Source organism: Falco cherrug, chromosome 6 (genome assembly GCF_023634085.1).
Source record: "Falco cherrug isolate bFalChe1 chromosome 6, bFalChe1.pri, whole genome shotgun sequence".
Classification (NCBI taxonomy): domain Eukaryota; kingdom Metazoa; phylum Chordata; class Aves; order Falconiformes; family Falconidae; genus Falco; species Falco cherrug.
The window spans coordinates 56,954,617-56,975,147 of record NC_073702.1 but is presented as its reverse complement, the minus strand read 5'-3'; the positions used below and the strand labels follow the sequence as shown (position 1 = coordinate 56,975,147).

Below are 20,531 nucleotides of genomic sequence, written 5' to 3'. Positions count from 1 at the left end.
ATTGGGCTGGAGCACCTCTCCTATGAAGAGAGAGTTGGCGTTGTTCAGCCTGGAGAAGAGAAGGCTCCAGGGAGACCTTATAGCAGCCTTCTAGTACCTAAAGGGGACCTAAAGAAGCAGCAGAGGAACTTTTTACAAGGGCCTGTAGTGATAGGACAAGGGGGAATGGTTTTAAACTGAAAGAGGGTAGATTTAGATTAGATATTAGGAAGAAATTCTTTCCTGTGAGGGCAGTGAGGCACTGGCGTAGGCTGCCCAGAGGAGCTGTGGATGCCCCATCCCTGGCAGTGTTCCAGGCCAGGCTGGATGGGGCTGTGAGCAACCTGGTCTAGTGGAAGGTGTCCCTGCCCATGGCAGGTGGGTTGGAACTAAATGATCTTTAAGGTCCCTTCCAACCCCAACCATTCTATGATCTGTCAAACATAGACTTAGGAGAAGTTAACTAAAATCACAGACTGTTGCTTTGCTAAAGTGTCCCAATACAGAGGGGGCAATGGATTAAGGCTGACAAATCATGACAGCCCGTGTGATGTTCAAGGCACTGAGAGACTTGCTGTAGGCAACACTTTGTTTTTCATGGGAATGCTCTGCTGTTTTTCTTCTTTGCATCTCAAATGAGGTTTGAATATACCCCTATGCACACATTTTCCCTGTAAAACACATACATCTTTGTGTGTATGCAAGTGAATGTACATGTGTTTGCAGAGAACAGAGGAATGCACCAAAGCAGGTACACAGAATATGACACCTGACATTAAAGCATATTAAAACATGCAAGGTAAGAAGAAAACAGACACAATTACTCAAAAACCTGTGAAATACTTTTTATGTGGTGCTTTTAAAAAACGTGTTTCATATTCAATTGCAGCTGGGTGCAGGGCTCTACTTTTGAGGGTTGCAAAAAACCTACATTTTCTGTTAAAATACCCAAGTGGGAGAAGCCTCTAGGCTCATCACGTTGCATGACTGTGTTTTCTTCTGCAATATAAAATTTGTTGCTTGTAGCAGCAGCAGCTGTGTTAAACTGACTAAACTACATGAACCCAGTTAGTTTCATGCTTCTCTTCCCACTGGCATGGGAAGGGCACAAGAGCAGAAGCTCGCAAAGCTATGAGGGGCTTGCTGGGAATCCCAGTAAAAATAAGGTCAGAAAGTAAAGGAGAGCATCTATAAAAAGACAACAGTAATTCCCACAAATCTCACCCACTCCCAGAAATTCACCAAAAATGAAGCCTGGGCTCAGCTTAAAGTATTTGAGAGCTGAACTGGAATAACAACAAAGAAACAAATAAAAGTTCAAATGCCTAGAAAAAGGAAAATAAATTAATTGTAGTTTGAAGGATATGTTTTGAAATTATTTTTTCCCATTTGACAGTTCAACTGCAGTAAAAATGTCTTCTAATTCCATAGTTTTAGCAAATGGGCAAAGGGAAACAAGGAAAGAGAAAAGCAGAAGCAAAGGAATTAAAGAACAGATTATCTGTGAGCAGGCCCATGGATTCATCAGTCAGGTTATTCAAAATAATGCCTAAACATCCTCATTTCTGTTTTTATGTCTTTTTTCCAGGTCACTATTAGTTACAAACAGAAATTTTAAAAGAGATGATATTAGTAAAAAAAAACCCCAACCAAACAAAACCCCAACAACAAAAGAACAAACAGCAAAGTAAACTGTTGATAACACTACTTTGAAGACTCAAACTGCATCTCTCCATGTAGACAGCCGTTGCTGTCTATTCCCTACAACTCCCAGCAGGACTCTAAGGACTTAAGAAATACCTTAAATGTCCTCTTTCCAAAGCAGTGTTCAGAGTCTTCCCTTTTACACAATATTTAGCAAGGACACAGGTGGAAAACAGCCAGGTAAGCATCATCCTTGTGTTCAATAACGGCTTTTGGAAACCTCGTGAACAGCCCCAAAGGCTTTCTTCAGGGTTATGTGCACATCTCCAGAAGCCTCATTGCTCACCACAGTGACTCTCTGCTGTCTTCTCAACTCCCATTGTTCCTATGTGAGCTCTCAGTCTCCCCACTGGATTGATGGACAGTCTACACTCAATCAAAACACTCAAGACTATTACAAGCGTATATTAAGGTAAAGTATGTTATTTAAGATTCTCTATCAATGGCCAAGTATTTGAATAATTCAAAAAGCGTAAGTAGCTGCTAGAGGGGTTGGACTCAGACCTTTTGGCCTCTGCATCCTCTCCTTAGAAAGATTCTGGTCCCATTGATTTTCCTTCCATCTGCTGGCCTTGTGAAGTGTGACCCCACCATCCCTCAGTGATGATAACAGTAAACAGTCTTTCTTTCACATGCACTATTCTACGCTAAAGTTCCAACAAGTCAAGATTTACACTTATCTGCAGAAGTGAAATCATTTAGGTGGGTTTTACTGTATGGGTTTCAGAAGAGATTTTGAACTTCAAGGGGGAAAAAAAAGAAATTTTCCTATAAAAAAGTATAAAAACATAAACCACACATGTATTTAAAAGTAACATAAAACAAATTTGAAGGGAATTTCAGCAAGGTTTTAGTGTGGAAACATCACAAACTCTTCTTTCATGATTTACACGCATCTTCAGAGCCCTTTTAATGAAGCTATATATTCATATAGTGAATAGCTGATAACCTTTTCTTCCACATACGTGTGGAATAGTGGACTTCTATAAATGCTGTGCCTAACAAAAGTACAAACCGTCAATCTGACATCAGACCAATTCATTTTAGAGCAATATTTGCATTAAATTATACCACAGTCACAAATAAATTGTTATTCACAAATAGTGTCACTTAAACCTTGTTCTGCGCTAACTTAATGGGAAATTTATATTACAATACATTACTACTGGAAGAACAATGTATTAACTGACACCAACCACTATAAAAATGAATTTATATTGCTTCAGTTTTCCTGCTACAAAATAATGAAAGTGCATGTAAACAGAGTATTTTTTTTTATTATGTGAAAGCCGTGCACAGTATTCTTATCCTATATAGGTAAAGGCTATGTGCAGATATATGCAGTTCTACTGGGAAGAATTCCTTTGTGGTACTCAAAGTAAAATGTATCAGCAGCAAACTTACAGCCTTTGTCCAAAGGCAGATGCTCATTTTCAGGAGATGGTGACAGTCAATCTCTTCTACTGTTTAAACGTTACAATCAATTAAAATGGCCCACCTTGCCATTGGCTTTTCCTGAGGGATCTACCTTTTTCACTTTATGCTTTGTTACAACTCAAGACTAAGGCTTAAACAGAAGGAAATTTCATATAATAAAAAGGAAAGAAAATATCAGAAGTGCTATTACTAGTCTTTACCGTAAAGGGTATTTATACCAAAGGTGGTGACAAAACCAATTTCTTTGGCAATTGCTCAAGTTGGACCATTTGCAGCCAGGAACAAAATGTTATTGAGTGGTACTGTGAAGAAAACCGATTGCATGCTAACAGTCTCTTTTGACACAGGTGTTCCCCAGGGTGGGCGCTGCGGGAGGTGGCAGGGCTGCTGCCAGGCTGGGTCCTGTGCCCCAGGCAAAAGCCCTGCACAGGTCTGCGTGTCCCCCTGGCCACTGCTGCACTGCACAGGCGCTGACCCGCTCGTGCCTGTGAAGGTCCCCGTACCTTCCAGCCTGTATAAAATTACTAACATAACAAACAAATGCGTACAATCAAGCTATTAAGCAAGCTGACAGAGGCTAATAAGTCTCAGCAGCGGCAGCAATCACTGTAGATATTGGTGCGAATATAAAGTGGGGTTAAATCCACGAGTTCTGGATTTGCTGAATTTCGGGGCTCAGGCACCTAACACTGGTATTTTGTTTAAAGCCTTTTTTACACCAAATGCTGACTTTAGTACTCCTCATTTGTGGGATTTCAAAATGTTTCTCCATGTCAGGATGAAATAACCTCACGTACTCACATACATTTACACCGTTCTAAAAATATGCAAATCAATATTCGAAGAGAGGTTTCAGCTACTGCATGTCTTGGGAATAGTGGAAACTCATGGGGGCCCACATGTAAACCCTCATTCCACGGCAAACTGCTGAAATAGCCACTAATTCTGGCCTATTTGCAGGGATCATTATGTCCAAACACACTGTTTCAACAAAGAATGTCATATGCAATATCACTTTTCAGCTCTAAAGCTTCTAATATAGAGACTGAAAGGGAATCAAAGTAGAAAGTTGTTTCAGCCAGGGTGAATAATTCTGCATTTCAGGGCCAATTTTTCCTGCTTATCTTGCGGCATGAACTTTTCTCCCTATTAACATAAAATCTAGCTTGTATTTCTAATCTCTGCAATACCTTAAAACATCTTACTTCATTTGTCATTTGTTCAGTGTAAGCTTAAAATAGATCTCTGCTAATGATTTCATTTTTTTTCTTACTTTCTCACAAACTAACTTTTCTGATGTCTTTAACAAAAAGTGCTCACATGCCTTTCTGCAACCACTTTTTCTCTCACTCGATGATATGCTGATAGCAAATCTTACCTAGCATCTAAAAAAAAGAATTGGGATTATTTTCACAAGCTGAATGACAAATAGGTTTTTCAAGGCTCCTTTTATCAATGACAGTAGGTCAGTTATAATAATTTTCAGTTCACTGCCACTAAAGACATAAAAATTCCTCCCTTATTTGACTATATTAACACTAAATTTTGCTGCTGCTCATGACACATAGGTCACTAGTCTCACATTCTAGAGTAAGGACTGAGGTCAACCCCTTTAGCAGCAGCATTTATGGGCAACTTCACATTGAAACTTTTATCTTAATCATGGGTTTCTCTTTATTAACTGTAACCATTTTCCTGACAGGATTAGTATACCTGGTTCACTTGACATCTACACATGTGTCACTTAGCTACAGCAGTTACATATTTTTTGAGACAGTTTGACATTTCAGGCAATCTCTGCAGCCCTCCTTTGCTGCATTGGACATAGCGCCTGCTCATCTTGCTGCATGCTCCCAGGTGGGCTATTTTTGTTACTTTAAAAATGCTACTAGAAGAGTTTTATGTGTATGATTTTCAGAGCTCCTTGAAGCATTGTTTGTTTGTTTCCTTTGATGAAGCATATTTTCTACCTTTTCTTCCACCTCCCAGTACTCTCCTAGAGTGCCAGAACAACTTGAAAAAGCACAAAGGAAAAAACGGTTCTCATTGCAAATAACAAGGGAGGGGTGTGTATGTGTAAAGGCAACTAACAGAACATACTACTGTCCATCACAGAAAAACACTAAATGTCAATTATTTCCATAAAATCCTCTCTTGTGAAGTTGGTGGAAGATATTTCCTCTTCACACATTTAGTCAGTACACAAAGTATTTAACTTTTGATTTTTTATATTTTTTTTTTGGTGCTCTAATAACTTTTCCCCTTCCTCGGCTGTTCTGCAGAGTGGTAAGCCTAAGCCTGCTGAAGTTTTCCCAGGAGCATAAGTAATGATGGTTGGACAGTTGGTGCCTCAACCCTGCCTTGTAGCTCCAGGTATCTCTGCATGGAGCTGAGTGAGCCACTCTCTCTGAAGATCAGGGGATCTCATTTGTGCCCAGTGAGCATGTCCTTTGGCTCAGACCAAAGCTTTGGTATACTTTTAGCCCCAAAATGGGTACTTATCCTATTCCAAGTAATCTCTTTAATTATTTGTTTGCCTGCAGTTAGCTGACACACTCACTTACTAGTTACAAAATCACTGAACACTTTGAGCTTCGTGATTTGCTTTCTCTGGGCACTCAGAAGAGCTTTCTTCCAAACCTTAATAACGGTGTGGTCTCTCCCCAAAGTGCATAATGGAGTTTCATCTATAAAACACAAAGTCCCTTGTTTTCATCTTCTCTTTGCTCACCTTGTTTAAGAGCATATTGCTCAAGGGCTTTATTTTTATGTGGAATACAGCTTTATCCAAATTATTAATTCCATCTACCCAAGTTAAATAGAAATACTTAAACCACCAAGTATTCAGATCTAGCTCTGGTCAAAAAAGAGGCTATTTTCCGACTGTTTAATATTCCTGGGCTTTGCTTTCTTGCAGGTACTGAATTACAAGCTATTAAAACCTTCATTTGTTAGTTATGGCTCCAAAGGACTGAAGCATAGCTTCTTGAATCTTACCCCGTTCCTCTACTAATTGTTTCTTCAGTTAATTCTGCTCCTGGTACCATACATGGCTCAGTTAGCTCTTTGGCAGGTCTGGCCATTTCTGGAAGACCCCAATCCATTTGTGCAGCCTTACGTAAGTGTGAGCCTTTGTGAAAGGCAACCAGAAGTCCTCACCGTCTCAAACTAGAGCCTCACAGAAGTCTGAGTTCCTCTGCATTTAGGGAATCCCAGAAGTTCAAAAATGTGTAAAGCTCCTGGCAGAAGGTTGGAGGTGAGACTATAGAAGTAGAGCAGTGAAGAGAAAGATTAAAACAAAACAGCAACAAAAGGGAAGAAAGGGACAGAGTGCTGGAAGCATGAGGAAGATGGATAAAGTGAGGAAGATGAGGGCACAATGGCAGAGAGGAAGAGAAACAAAAAAATGTGGGGTAGACACCTCTAACTCCAACAGTCTATGAAGTTTTTACTTGATTAGCGGATCCTTGTAAGAAAGGATGGTATTGGAAAGAATACTGCACTACAGAAAAGCTATCAAAAAGTCAGTATCTGCCTGTCATCTGGAGTTTTCAAAGTTTCTATTTATGAAAAGTGCACAGTTTCCGTTAACCATGTGATTAGTGGCTATTTCCAATTAATGTTATTTTCAAAAATGTAGGAAAATACTGCAATCTGTCTATTTTTCATCTCCTAAATGAATCACTGATAACACTCCCACAACGTAATTAATATGCTTATTCCACAAAACCTGCAAAAATCATGAAGATAATGAGGCTACATCTGACCACACGTGCAATGCGGAGCACAGGATCACGTATCTTAGTGCAGCTCTCATCCTGAGTTCCTGCTTTAGGTTGCGAACCATGTACACTAAAACAGTTTCATCAGATTCTTGGTCACTCGGACATGAGACTAAACTAGCATCATACACATAAGCAGTCAACTACAGAATGACAGCTCAAGGAAAGCCATAGGTGTGAATGCACCTTGGTCCTCCAAGATGGCTGAAAGCCCTCAGTATTGCACATTGCCTGCATGCCCTGTATTTTGGAATACACGACAAAACGGACCTAGACTTTAAAGTAAATCAGTAGCGTATAATTAAAAACCCATCAGTATCACTGGATGGATCTCACAAGAGGCTATTTTCAGGGCACAAGCACTGCTACCAGTAATGTGTCTAAATATAGGTACTTTTAAAAAAGTATTAATGCCTCCTTAAAAACAACATCTGCTTGACATAGTTTGCTTAGCAACTTTTGTTCACTGGATGAGGCTTCTTCTACACTATTGTACCTCTGACACTAAAGCTGAGTCTAAACAAGTTCACTAAGAGTACACTGGTGTGCCACCCTGAGACCAAAACCTATGTTGTGTGCATCATTTTCCAAGAATAATCTTCAACAAAACCAGAAGACAAAATTTATGCACTTGACTTGGCTCCTGACAAGCACTGCTATAGTGACCAGCCACCATCCCTGCATCCCCACATCTAACTAGATAACAGCTATCAGAAACCATAACATTTCTTGAAAACTCAGTTAAAAAGGAAAAGAAATGCATTCTCCACGTACATAACAATATTACTAATATTTTTTTAACCTCAGGGAAAAAAGAGCAATCACAAATATTTCTAATATAAACACAGATACAGAAATAATTAATCATGGATTATATTTATATGTTTTTTAAAAAGTAATGCTAAAATTTGAAGTGCATGAAATATTGTAATTCTGTATGTTAATAAATCTTCACACGATGCATCTATGTTTCTATAGTTTCCTACAGCTCCTTGTATTCTACCTATTTAATACTGTTCTCCTTTATTGCAAGAGTAAGCATATTCCTTTTCTACTTCTTGTACAATTGAAAATACATGAAAAAAAAAAGTGCCTCTAGATTCTGATCTTCACTGCTATCCATATATAAAGCTATACTCCCCAATCCTTTATTTCACAGGTAAACAAACCATTTTACCTTTTTCTGTATCTACAGTCTTACATTAATCCAAGTAGTATTCTTTTTATTTTTGGTTACCTATAGCTGTATCTATTTTCACGTTGTTGTTGTCAATATTTTCATGAAATCTAAATATAAGGAAAGGAGACTAAAATGTCTCTTTACTACCACATTTTAAATACTATTAGGGAAAAATACCTATTTTAATCTCTTTCATACCAAGATTCATAACCTAACCACTGAATGTCACCTTAACACATCTACATCTATTATTTATTTCTTCCCAAGTTAAGTTCAACTGTCTTGTCAATGAAACTTCATCAAAAGCATTTTAAAGAAGGATCATAGAATATCGTGAGTTGGAAAGGACCCATAAGGATGATCAAGTCCAATGCCCAACTTGTCAAAATAATTCTTCAGTCTGACGGGTGGCTTTCACATAATTAACAGATACTATCTACTATAACTTGCAACATAAGTTATTGGGCAAATGTACTTGCCAAGGAGGTTTTAAACCTTGAATAGAGTCTTTAAGCACTGAACTTGGTATTTACATATAATTAACAGTACTGAATTAATTTTCAAATACTACACCTGATACTGTGAAGAAGCCTTCACCTAACATCACCATGTATTTCTCATCACCTGCATTAGCACATTTTTGGGATGACTGAGAAGCCACCCTCCTTTTTCTTGCAAGAGAGAGATTCAGTTTGATTTGTGCTACACGGACAGTTTTGGCTGTATGTGCAGGGTGACAGCTATAATGCTACTATAGCTACCATTTTGGGGGTAATTAATACATGAATAGAAGAGAACTTCCATCCTTTGGGACATACACATATTGTACCACACAAAGTCACTTCCTTCCACCTGTCTACACTGCACTTGGATGTAATTTCCGTAACAGCATTTATGCATACCGTCTTCATCTGTCTGGATAATGGTCTCCTCACTCTCCTTCCTCCCTTCTGGGTTGGTTAGGATCATTTTGAGGCTGACATTTGTGTAGGGAGGCAAGTGATCCACGACATGCTGGGGTGCTTTGGGATCCATGTCCAAGCAGTCCGCCTTGCTCTCATTGTGTCCGCAGAAGTAGTGGTAGCATATAGTGACATTGAAAGTATGGCAACGAGTGATGTTGTAACCCAGAGACTCCCAATCCACAGCAATGTGTCTGGCCTGGATCTCAGCAATCTTCAGTGTTTTCGGTGTTCTCATAGGTTCTAGAAAACAGAGTATAATAAAGAAAAACATCATTAACATTCTTCATTCTTGCACTGAACCATAGCTGGTAGATAATACCTCCAGGAACGTGAAAGTAAAGGAGGCACCCAACAAAGACAGACTTATTACTAGAAGTATCATCATTTGTGCAGGTACCCTACAGGGAAAAAAACCACCAGTCTCTGTTTTTTTACTTCATTCTTCTCTCTGGTTTCTCTCTTTGCAGATTTCAATCAGTGATTAAGACTTCACAACAGTGAGAAAAAGAATTGTTAATTAACAGTTCAGTGATTCAAAGCAATTGAGAATACAGCCAGCAGATGCAAGAAGAGTGACCAAAAGGCCACCCAGCTGTCACCGCTGGCTTCCCTTCCTAATTCCCTCCCCGCCCCCGCCCCCCCCCTTTTTTTACCTGCATAAATTAGATAATACATCATAGTGGTAAAGAGTCAACATTCACTACACTATGATTTATCATGCCACCAAGCAATGCTGTATACTAATTACCTTACAAAGCTAGCATTTACAAAAATGATGCAGATATTAATGTTTATTATTTTAGTAATGAAGCTATTCATTCAAGCAAACCCCCTTTGAAATAGTACAACAAGAGCTTTTGGATATTCCCATTGTATCCTACTTCTTTTGGATCCCCAAAACTTTGCCTGGACATTGCTCTGCATGGGTAATCTGTGACCTGCTACCCAAGCTCAGCTGCTCTCCACATATGCATATCCACCAGCACAGTACGTGATGCTCCCCAAGCTGTCATCAATCTTTCATTGTCTCTCTAGTGCATTCATTCCTCATGCAAGACTAACTTTTATTGTTGAACTTAATTAAAATGATTACACAATGAAAATCATGACCATGACTATATATACTAGAGTTTCACTGGAAATATACCAAGGGGATCTTTATACCCTGCTAATACATCCTTCTTCACCAGAGAAAATAAAGTCTGCTGTAGGTACAGCTTCAGCTTTGTGTCCTTGCGGATGTAAGTTCAAAACAATTGAGATTATGCAAGGAAGTGAAATATAGGATTTCTCTTTCTGAGCATAACAGTTCTTTGTAACTTGCATTTATGAAATGATGAGTCCCAACCAGGCTAACACTCAGCCAAAAGCACAGATGGTATATTGAAATAAGGAAATGTGAATCAGTGTAATCTATTCAGCACGCAGTTTGCCAGACAAACCGCAAACAGTTAGTTTCAAACATCAAAACAACCAAATTCTAAATATAACATAAAGGTATTCCTAGTAACATGATGAGTGTTAAGGATTAAACATTGTGCCTATTTGTTGCCATGACCTATACTTCCCTTTCTGGATTTTGAACAACCATGTTCCCTTTGCCCTAAAGTACTGATTTATCATATATATGGCAAAAAATACAAATGAATAAGTAGACTTCCTGGGCAGTAGCTTTCTGAACATATTGTATACTGTGACAATAGAGATCTGAAGCTGAAACGTAGCATTGAAAAGGTTCTTGAGACTTAAGAGACTTGAAGAGAAGGAGGAAAAAAAGGGGTTTTATAGCGTAAACAATGGCTGGTGCTTTAGCAAGTACAGACAGGTGTGAGGCAGTCAAAAAAAAAAAAGTAGCAACACAGTAGATTTACTGAAGGAGCTGGTAAGAGTCTTCAAAGAATCAGTATTTCCTTGGCTGTGTGTGTGTGTGTGTCGCAAAGGAAGAGGCCTGCTAAAAGAGAAAAAATATACATAATATCAGCCTTTTTCTCACATGGGTGACAGTGAAAACACGTACTCTGATTTAGAGTTTGAGGCCTAAAAGAGTAAACATATCTTTCACCAAGGAAGTTTTGTATTATAGGCTTAATTTTAGTTCTAAAATGGAACGCTGCTTCTCATTTTAATAATTTTGTCTTTATTCTACTAATCCAGGTTGTGCCTTCAACCACCCACATCAGAGATGGAACTCAAACCTGAATTTAAAATTTGTTGGAGTCTCTAAAACAAACACAACATAAAAACATAAACACAGACACGTTGTCTGGCCATGAAGGTTGAAACAATTAATGTCTGAAGCTGACTAATCAGTAACAGAAAATGCACTGCATTTGCATCTTGCTTCTTTCATGGCAAGACTTAAACTGCATTCACACTATGCTGTATGGTACTTTCAAAAGAGAAGAAAAAAAAGCGTTGTTAATCTTAAAGAAAAATTATTTTACAATTCTATGCAAATTTTACAAATGTGTCACAGTATCAGAGGAGATACTGAAAAGCATCCTTTATTCACCTGTCAAAAAGAAAAGAATGAAAGACAGAGTGTGATCTCGCTTTCTCACAACTATTCCCTTCTTTGGCAGAAATTAAACAACTTCTGCAATATTGAGATGGTAATTAAAGTCTGCAGAGTCTCTCAACAGCTTTGGCAAATGCTGCCAACTGTCCCCACTGCTCCTAAAATGATGCTTTAAAAACACAATTTTACTCTCGCTTCTGGGCGACATTCATCTCAGCGATCTCTAGAGGTAAAGACCAATTGTTTTAAACTACCACACCACAAAGCCTCCATCTGTAACACCTCAGTAGAAAACAATCTTCAAATAATTATTTTTCTCAGATACAACACTATTGAATTTTTGAGTAGGCTTCCCAAAATTCTCATCATCTTATTAAGAATAACTTTGTTCTCAATGGGGGCAAAAAGAAGTGTTCATCTGCCATTTTTCCCTTTCCCCATCACACTTCAGGGTTTGCATTTCATTAAAACATTTCCTTAATCCTACTGGGATTTAATTTCAGTTTATGCATTCTCTTCTGATCTTTGCATACTTTTTCAGTACTGCTAACCCCAGTTCATCGATTCGCATGTTGTCTTCCCAGTTGTTGTCTTCCCACCTTTTCTCTTTCAGTTACAGCTAGAACTTTTATCCAAAATACATGGACATTAAAGCCCATGACTTCTCAACTCTTAGTTGAATTACTCATGGCCAAATTGACATCCTACGTCAGAGGGAGCAAATAAGGCACTTTCAAAATATCTATTCATTCCTTAACACATGAGCTGGGGTTTCAATAATAATTGCAGAAAGCACTTAATATTTTCCAAATATTAATCTACCAATTACCAATGTGAGACAGGTAAGTGGTGTTAAACTACTTCTGTGAGGAGAAAAAGACACAAAAAGTTTAACAGCTTGTTCAGAGCTACAGGGTGATTTACTGCCAGGGCCACAAGAACACCAAGTGGTAAGCAGCGACCAGGTCACTGGTGCTCTGGCCACCAGACAGCATCAGCTAGCAGCAGCAATTCAGAGAGTTCTTTTATACTATTTGCCAACGCCTCCACCAAAATGCTAACTCTACTTTTCAGCTTCAGTTCTTTTTTGAAAGACTTTTTTGCAGGTTTTCTTAGAAAATGTTTGAAAAAAGCATAACAGTGCCCAGACGCTAAGTGAATATCTGAGCATAAGGACAAGTTGTTTGAAAAACAATAGTGTGGCTTATTCATTTAAAAAGATTTCTTGGTTGAGAGCTTCAAGTTTGAGTGAAACAGTGTGATTTTTGCATTAAATCTTGTATTTAAAGCTAAAATTTTGGGGAGGAGGTATTCATAATTTATTTTTTTAAGCCTTTTTCTTGAGTGGAAAATATATTTAAGACTGCAGGAGTTTCCTTGTGGTGATAGCAGAAAGTACCCAGGGCTTCTGCTTTTGCGCAAAATTCAATATCCTGTGACAGTATCAAGCTCTTAAATGTGAACATCCTGACTGGCAGAGTCACATCATTCAACAGAAATACAAGTCATATGGCGGATTTGGGGGTGGTGGCAGCAAGGTTGACCTTTAGCTACTCCTGAGCCCGTCTGCTGATGGTAGGCTCCCTTCTCCCAGACCCTTTCTGCCCATGGGCTGTTGCTACAACATCCACTCCATTCCCACTTCTGCTTATGGCCACCGGCTTTTCTCTCTGCCTTTTGCTCTCAATGCTTGGCAATACCAAGCTCTGTTATCTTCCTTCTCCTCACCCTCCCTTTATCTCTTGGCAAACGAATAATTCCAAGCACTTGCTGACACAAATCCATCATCTGATCTGACTGCTTTTTACTCTTCACTGAACCAATTAAAACCAGAGGCACAGGGAAAATAACAAAAGAACAGAAAAGATCAGAATAATGAGAGGTGTCTACACTTATGCAGATTATGAAGGCCTCATTCTTTATCTAGAAACTGCATTAAGTAAAAGAATTACATGCACATTCACTCGCAACAGTTTATGGATCAAGAAGATTTAACCTAACTTTATGGGATAAAATAAAGAATAGCTTTAGTAATTCTCCAAAGGTTAATAATCTAGGGATAGATGGCAAAAGAGACAGAACCTGTTGACCCCATACCACCTCCCAACTGCAGGATGATTTAGTAAGACACTCCAGATAACAGATAAAATGAAGCTCAATTTCTTTATTGCTTGATAAGCAACATGTGATATGACAGCTGAATATAGAGCCTCTTTGTAGAGATTATCTTCACTTACACAGAGATGGCAGTGAAAACAAGTCTTCCCATTTGCAGAAGCAGCAAGGTGAGAGAATGCACTTCCTCAGAACCTATTCTTAATGATAATAGGTATGTCAGAAACAAACAGCTGTCCTGAAACTGTGACAAAATATCCCACAGGAGGCAGCTAGTAAGGCATAACAAGTCCTTTGCTTTTGCTGCCTGTATTGGGTCTGGCTGAGCCCCACCGCTGCCCTCACAGTGCTGCACTTGCATTGGCATCTGGAAAGGTGGTGATAACACCCCGGGGGTTTGGCTCCTGCTGAGCAGAGCTCACAGCATCACGGCTGTAAAACCTTCCTCCTCACCAGCAGCCTGGGGGTGGCAAGGTCTTGGGAAGGGACAGAGCCAGGACAGCTGACCCAAAGCAACCAAAGGGATATTCGATACCATGATGCCTGCTCAGATATTAAACCTAAGAGAAGGAAGGAGGAAGCGGGGCATTAATTATTTATGACAATTGTTTGTCATAACAAACATCTAGCCCACTCCTACTAGTGGGCTACGCATACTGAAGCCCGGCCTCCTGGGAAGCAGCTGAACATCGCCTGCTGATGAGGAGTAGAGAACATCTTTTGTTTTCCTTCACTTCTGCATGCATGGCTTTTGCTATCACTTCATTAAACTGCCTTTACCTTGACCCACAAGTTTGGGGTTTTTACATCTTATTTTCTGCGCCCTAATGCCCCCCACCCCTTCTGCTGAGGAGCGGAGCAATACAGAGGCTTGGTGGGGACCTGGCATCCAGCCAAGGTCAACCCATCACACTGCTTTTCCTTAGATATCCTAAACGTTGATTGCAGGACAGAGTTTCATTTCCATTTTCATTTCCAGGTAAAACCTGATAGGGGAGGGAGAATTGCATCTTCTGATCAGCAGACAGAACACACATTGATTCGCACAAAATGGAAAACAATCAGAGAAACTTTAAAGCACAAACATTACCGATAAAGAGAGTGCTTCTTGAACACCACCATATACTGTCTACTGTTTCTATATACAGTTCTTTAATCGGAGTAGACTTTTGGACCCTTCCCCACCACACCCTTGAACTCTTAGTATGGCATTACACTGAGGAGATTACTTCAAATTTCTGCTTTAACCACGCTGACTGAAATTCATATCAAGTTTAAGAGTGACCCAGGTTGCCTCCATTGGTGACAGAAGGTGAAAACTAACTGGACTTGGAGGGTGAGATAAGGCATAAATTTGCATAAGGTTTTGGGAACTGCAGAGAGATGCTGGGTTTATATTACATAAACCCTCTGATATACAAAAGCAAATGTATATTAAAGAAGTAGAGTAAATTTGGTTTAAGATAGTAATGCTGTAATTTAAAACAGTGTTTCTCGCAGAGGCTCCTTTAATTATCTTACCCTAACATTTTAAAACAAAAGACATGGGGGGGGGGGGGGGGGGGGAAGTCCTCATTTTTCTGCTAATATTCTCAGTCTGAACAGCCACTGGAATTCCCCAGACTTTACTTCTATGAGAACATGAACCTCTCTGTCATGTGGCTTTTCCTGACCTTTCCAGAATAGGTCTCTCTTTGGCGTGTGGGAAATAAGAGGATTATTCGAAGATGTTAGTGTGGCTCCTGCTGTTTTGTCAGTTCATACAAGGTCCTACAAAAACAAAGTGTTCCCAAAACTTAAAAAAAAAAAAAAAAGTTACAGTCCTGCTGCTGTAAAGAACTCTTCTAAAAAGACCCCTGATAAGCACATGGAAGAATGGAAATAGTGAAGAACACCAAAGAAAGTACAACCAAAATCAGAATAACTGTCAATGTGCAGTAAGAAAAAAATAAACAAAGGTTCCTCACTTGCTCGTTTCAGTTGCATTACTCCCAATTATTACTTCCTTTATTAGTGAACGATGAATCACATAGAAAGGTTTTATATAGATACCAAGTTCCCTCACCATAAACTTGGCTAAGATTGCTGTATATATAAGTGTATCTCTCACTGAAAAGGAGTGGGCTAGAGTTACACATTTCAAAAGAAAACCCAAGTCTGAGCAAGAACTATACACATTATGATCACTTCTGCACTTCTGCAGGTGCTTTGTTGCCTGTCAAAGGAACACCCTATAATTAAGTTATGTTATGAACAAAGGTAACAACGATCCCTAGATGAGGCAAGCTGTCCTAGAATATCCATGATGAAACTCCTGTGTGTCAAGGATTATTAGTCTACAAATCCAAAAGAATTTAGTTCACACTTTCTCCCAGTAAGTCCATTATTTAACAAGATGATGATAATACAGGACTATCCAATTTACTCAGACATCCCAAGAACGATGTGCATTTCAGTCCAATTTCTTTGAACCAATCTGCCTTTATGACAGAACAATTCTTGTAAATCCTACTCAAGTTTCCTGTCTGTAACTGGCAGATTTTTGACCATTTCTAAATAGAGTTAAAGGCCAGCTTAGAGTTAAAGGCAAAAATCAGTTAACAGCACTGGCCTCAATCCTTTAACGACTACTTAATGACAATTCATAACTATTTATCTTCAGTCAGAGACTCTTTCCTCCTACTTATGCACATTGCAAGACAAATCTACACAACATCATATTACCAACTGGATCTGGATCAATATAGACTTTCTGTATGTTACTGGAATAAGTTATTACTCCAGATATTCCAGTGTTGAAGTATCTGCATTCCCTCATACTCAGAACATACAAAAAACAGGACACCTGCCATGTATGTAAAAAGGGGTTGGAAAGTCTGAGGTACTCTTTTTTTGGGGGGTTGGTTTTTTGTTTGTTTTTCCAAATCCATGTCAGCAGTTTAGAGGCCTGACTTCAGGCAGCCAAATTTGAAACCTCAGGCTTCAATCTTTTTAAACATAGAAGCATTAAAAATTAGTGAATATCAAAGAAAGAGAAATCAAATTAAATTGACAGAAGTCACAAAATTTGAAGTCATATCAGCAGTCTGACAGAAAATGAAAAATTACCAGGTACGTATTCCCATAATAAAAATTGAAGGGATTACTGGGAATCTCCTTTTCCACATGCAACACATACAGAATACAAAACAAATTTGGATCCAAACACAAAAAGAACCCAGACTGTGTATGTCCATCTATTTGCAATGTGAAATATGAACCCAGAATAAATGAAACAATGGCATTTATACTGTACTAGCACTACAGATTCATTCTGTTGCAAATGAAGGTTGTAATGCAATTGCATGAAAATCTATGAGCCTTTTCTCTTTTCATTTCATCTAGCAACTGACTTAAGACAGCTTACAAACTTCTTACTGACCACATACCTCAGGGAGCTGAAGAAAACACGTGAATTATGACATAGATAATCAGCTGTACTCTACTAGTTTCAGTAGCAATGTACTTTAGGACGTATCTTTTTGGATGCAAAATATAGCTGTCCCTGCTTCAGAGATATAATGAGGAGATGAATATACCTGCACTACTCACAATTATTTGCCCATTCCCTCTTGATAGTATGTTTATTCTTTTGCCTCCATGCATGATTAACAGTTTGTGTATCCTTAGCATGTAATCAATAGCTGTGAAGTCTTGTATTAGCTTTAGAGATTAGACATCTCTTGATAATAAATTCTACTGATTTCTCCATCTTAGGTTAGCTGCAGAAATACATTTCCCACCCCACCCCCCCCCCAGTTTAAATTAAAAGGAGATATATTGTCTAGAAGGAGAGAGGAAAAGCTGGCATGACCTCTTCACCCTCATTCCTCTACATGAGCAAAACCTCTCTGGTGGTGTAAAACGTGAATCAGCATGTCAACAAGCATAAGAGTGCGCAAGTAAACACAGGGAAAGCCTGACATTACAAAATTCCTAGGAAATCTGTCCAGGACTGCAATGGTGAAGTTTAATTGTGTAGTCAATTACAAAATTAATAGTGATGGGGGGGAAAAAATGAAGCTTTGATTACAGTATTAGTGGCATGGATCTCTTAAGAACAGAAGATCCATAATCAAAACCAGTAACAATTCTATTATAAAGAATATATTAAAAGAGAAACTATAATATGAATTTATACATACATATACACTTTTTATCCACCTTAACAGGGAACCTAACCATTCAATACTACGAAGAGAGCATTTATGAACATTTATTTGAATATAAGTCATCGGTTTGTTGAGATGATACATTTTTCATTTCTCTCCAATGCACATTCATAAACATCTTTTTATGGTGTTGTTTACAAACAATATATTTGGGAGCTTAGGACATTATGAGTATTATGCAGAATGCCTAAGTTGGAGTAGAGTGAATAAGCAAAACAAGGATTTTCTATGGATATCGTTAAAGCTTCAGTTTCTTTTTCCTGTATATAAAAATGTCAGTCCTCCAAGTCAGAAAGTATAAATACCACCATACGAAATAAAGTGACCAAATGTGGAACACAGTCTATAATAAATAAATAGTAAGCACAGAAGAGAGACTCAAACTGTGAATAAAGTTAGGGCCACATTCATCTCTGATGACCAGGAAATGAAAATTGCAAGCAGTAATTATGATACCCACTAAAAACTTTTACATATTCATATGTCCGTGTTTAGGTACACACACATACACACAGATACTTGTGCCCATACAGGCATTTCCCCACATGGAGATAAAATACACATCAAAACGCATCCTCTCTCTTTGCGCAGCTACTGAAATGTTCTCGATGATCTGACTTCCCTCTGTTCCCATTTCAGCCCATCTGGTTTCTGTATCCCCTGGGGCCCTGGCTGAAACCACCTATCCTCCAGTCCTCTCCCCGCAACCAGCAAAGCCTTGCATTTCAACTGGGGTCACACCCCACAGACCTGCCCTTCCAGTGCTGTGTTTGTGTGGTAAAGCCAAGTAATTGCATGTTACAGTGGCTCTGGCTCTGCCCCTTCCACAAACTCAATATATACCATTATATATCATACAATGTATATATTGTATAGTGATATATAATGTATATGATAAACCTTGGCTGAAACACAAATTCATTAAGTGGCTTAAAACCAGAAATGACACTGGATCATACAATGCATCTGTTGTATGCCTCTTGACTTGTCAGTGAAAAAATCCTGGTGTTTTATCCCTTTTGTTTTCTTTTTTACTCCAAATGAACAAATCTGTAGCTTCTATTGTACAGAAAAGTCTTCCTTAAGCACTTGGATATTTAATTAGTAAATTGGCTTAATTTTCTTTATTGGTTAATAAAAAGTTAAGAACACAAGCTGAAAAAATAAGCAAGCTTGCTTTCATCAAAAATACAGACAAAAATAACAAAGGTGGGCAAAGAAGAATTCGTCTGACATTAAAATCTTGAAGAAAATCAGAAATCATTTTCAAAGCTACTTAATACTCTGAAAATGCTGGTACAGTACCAACAGGCAAATAATTTTTAATTTGGATATCGGATTACCATAAATTTTTACCACCTTTGAATTTTGATGAAATTCTGTTACTTGTGTCACTCAGCCACCTGCGAAAACCTGACTAAATGTGACTAAAAAAACTTCTCAATCTATAGGTCAATGACCAATGCCATGTAACTATCGAAATGCACTACGTGTCCCAGTATAAAGAATCCTTTGTCCTTATGCTTCTAGCACATCTTAAGCTGGCATTTCTTTACAGATATTTTAACAAAACAAAAAACTTTCTGCGCATTTTTAAGCAGTCCAATTTCCATCCAACTGTCCCTTGACCTAACTATGAGTAAAAAAAAGTATTCTTGGGTAAAGAGGCAAAGCACTGTTTGATTTACTAATGGAACAGTTGTGAAATTGTCATTAGAAACTACAGTCCAAGGTTAACTCCCAAAGACAAGTTTTTTGCTCAGAAGTTCTTTAAAATGCTTGCTTTCAGAAAGGAAAGGCATGATAAGGCATATTTGCTCTTCAGGTCAACTCGCCCAGTCTGGGTTGAAAGCACATGCTAGCAATTCTTTTCCCACCACCATCTGACTGTGAAGGTTTGCAAGGCCATTTTGGGAATGGGGACCTAATCCTGCAAACCTTTTGTTCCTGGACTTGCCTTTGCTCAAAAGGAGCAATGCTGCGCAGAAGTGAGCTCACGAGCACCTTTACCATGAAACAGAATCCTTGTGACAAAAAAGGCCTTGCTTGCAAATGGAGGCACTAGGAAGCTGGGAAAGTGCTTTCTAAAATAGACCATGAAATCTAAAGAATACATTTCCATTTAACATTTAGCTACATAACATACTCTAAAGAAATTGCCCTGCTGCTTCACTTTGAGCCAGCTAGTGTTTTGCAAAGCTATTGTTTCCTGTCTAAGCAGAAACTTGGAAAACATAAAATAACTCACCCTACAGTAAAAGAAGGTAATTTATTCTAGAAGCAATTTTCTCTTTGCAAAATTCCTCTGAACGTTTCTGGTTTATTCCATGATTCCAAGACACAAAAATGTGCCTGAAAAATGATCCCATAGTATTTTCAGTCAACAGCAAAGCTGGATGAGTGATAACAGAAAAAGGTGGCAAACCCAGCAGCTTACTGGGAGCAGCAAAAGAAAAAAATAAATTTAGATGTTGTTGATAATAACTTATACTTGTTTTAAAATAAGGTGGGTTTATAAGAAGTGATTAATAATGAGCAATTGATCTTGCCTTACACAGAACAGATGGTGGTGTTAAATGCAAACCCAACAAACCTACTTTTCACTCATGCAAATGTAAAGGATTAGCTCTTCACTTGCAG

The 20,531-nt window shown here is 38.5% G+C and overlaps 1 protein-coding gene across 6 annotated transcripts in view; it reads right to left on the bottom strand.

Annotated features, from left to right (window-relative positions):
* Positions 1 to 20,531, bottom strand: part of PTPRK (protein tyrosine phosphatase receptor type K) — a 412,555-nt gene that overhangs the window by 85,062 nt on the left and 306,962 nt on the right. For all 6 annotated transcript variants that reach the window (XM_055713989.1, XM_055713991.1, XM_055713990.1 and 3 more), the window contains exon 8: positions 8,985 to 9,287. In XM_055713989.1, the coding sequence (XP_055569964.1) occupies positions 8,985 to 9,287 (303 nt within the window). The remainder of the gene's footprint in view (positions 1 to 8,984; positions 9,288 to 20,531) is intronic.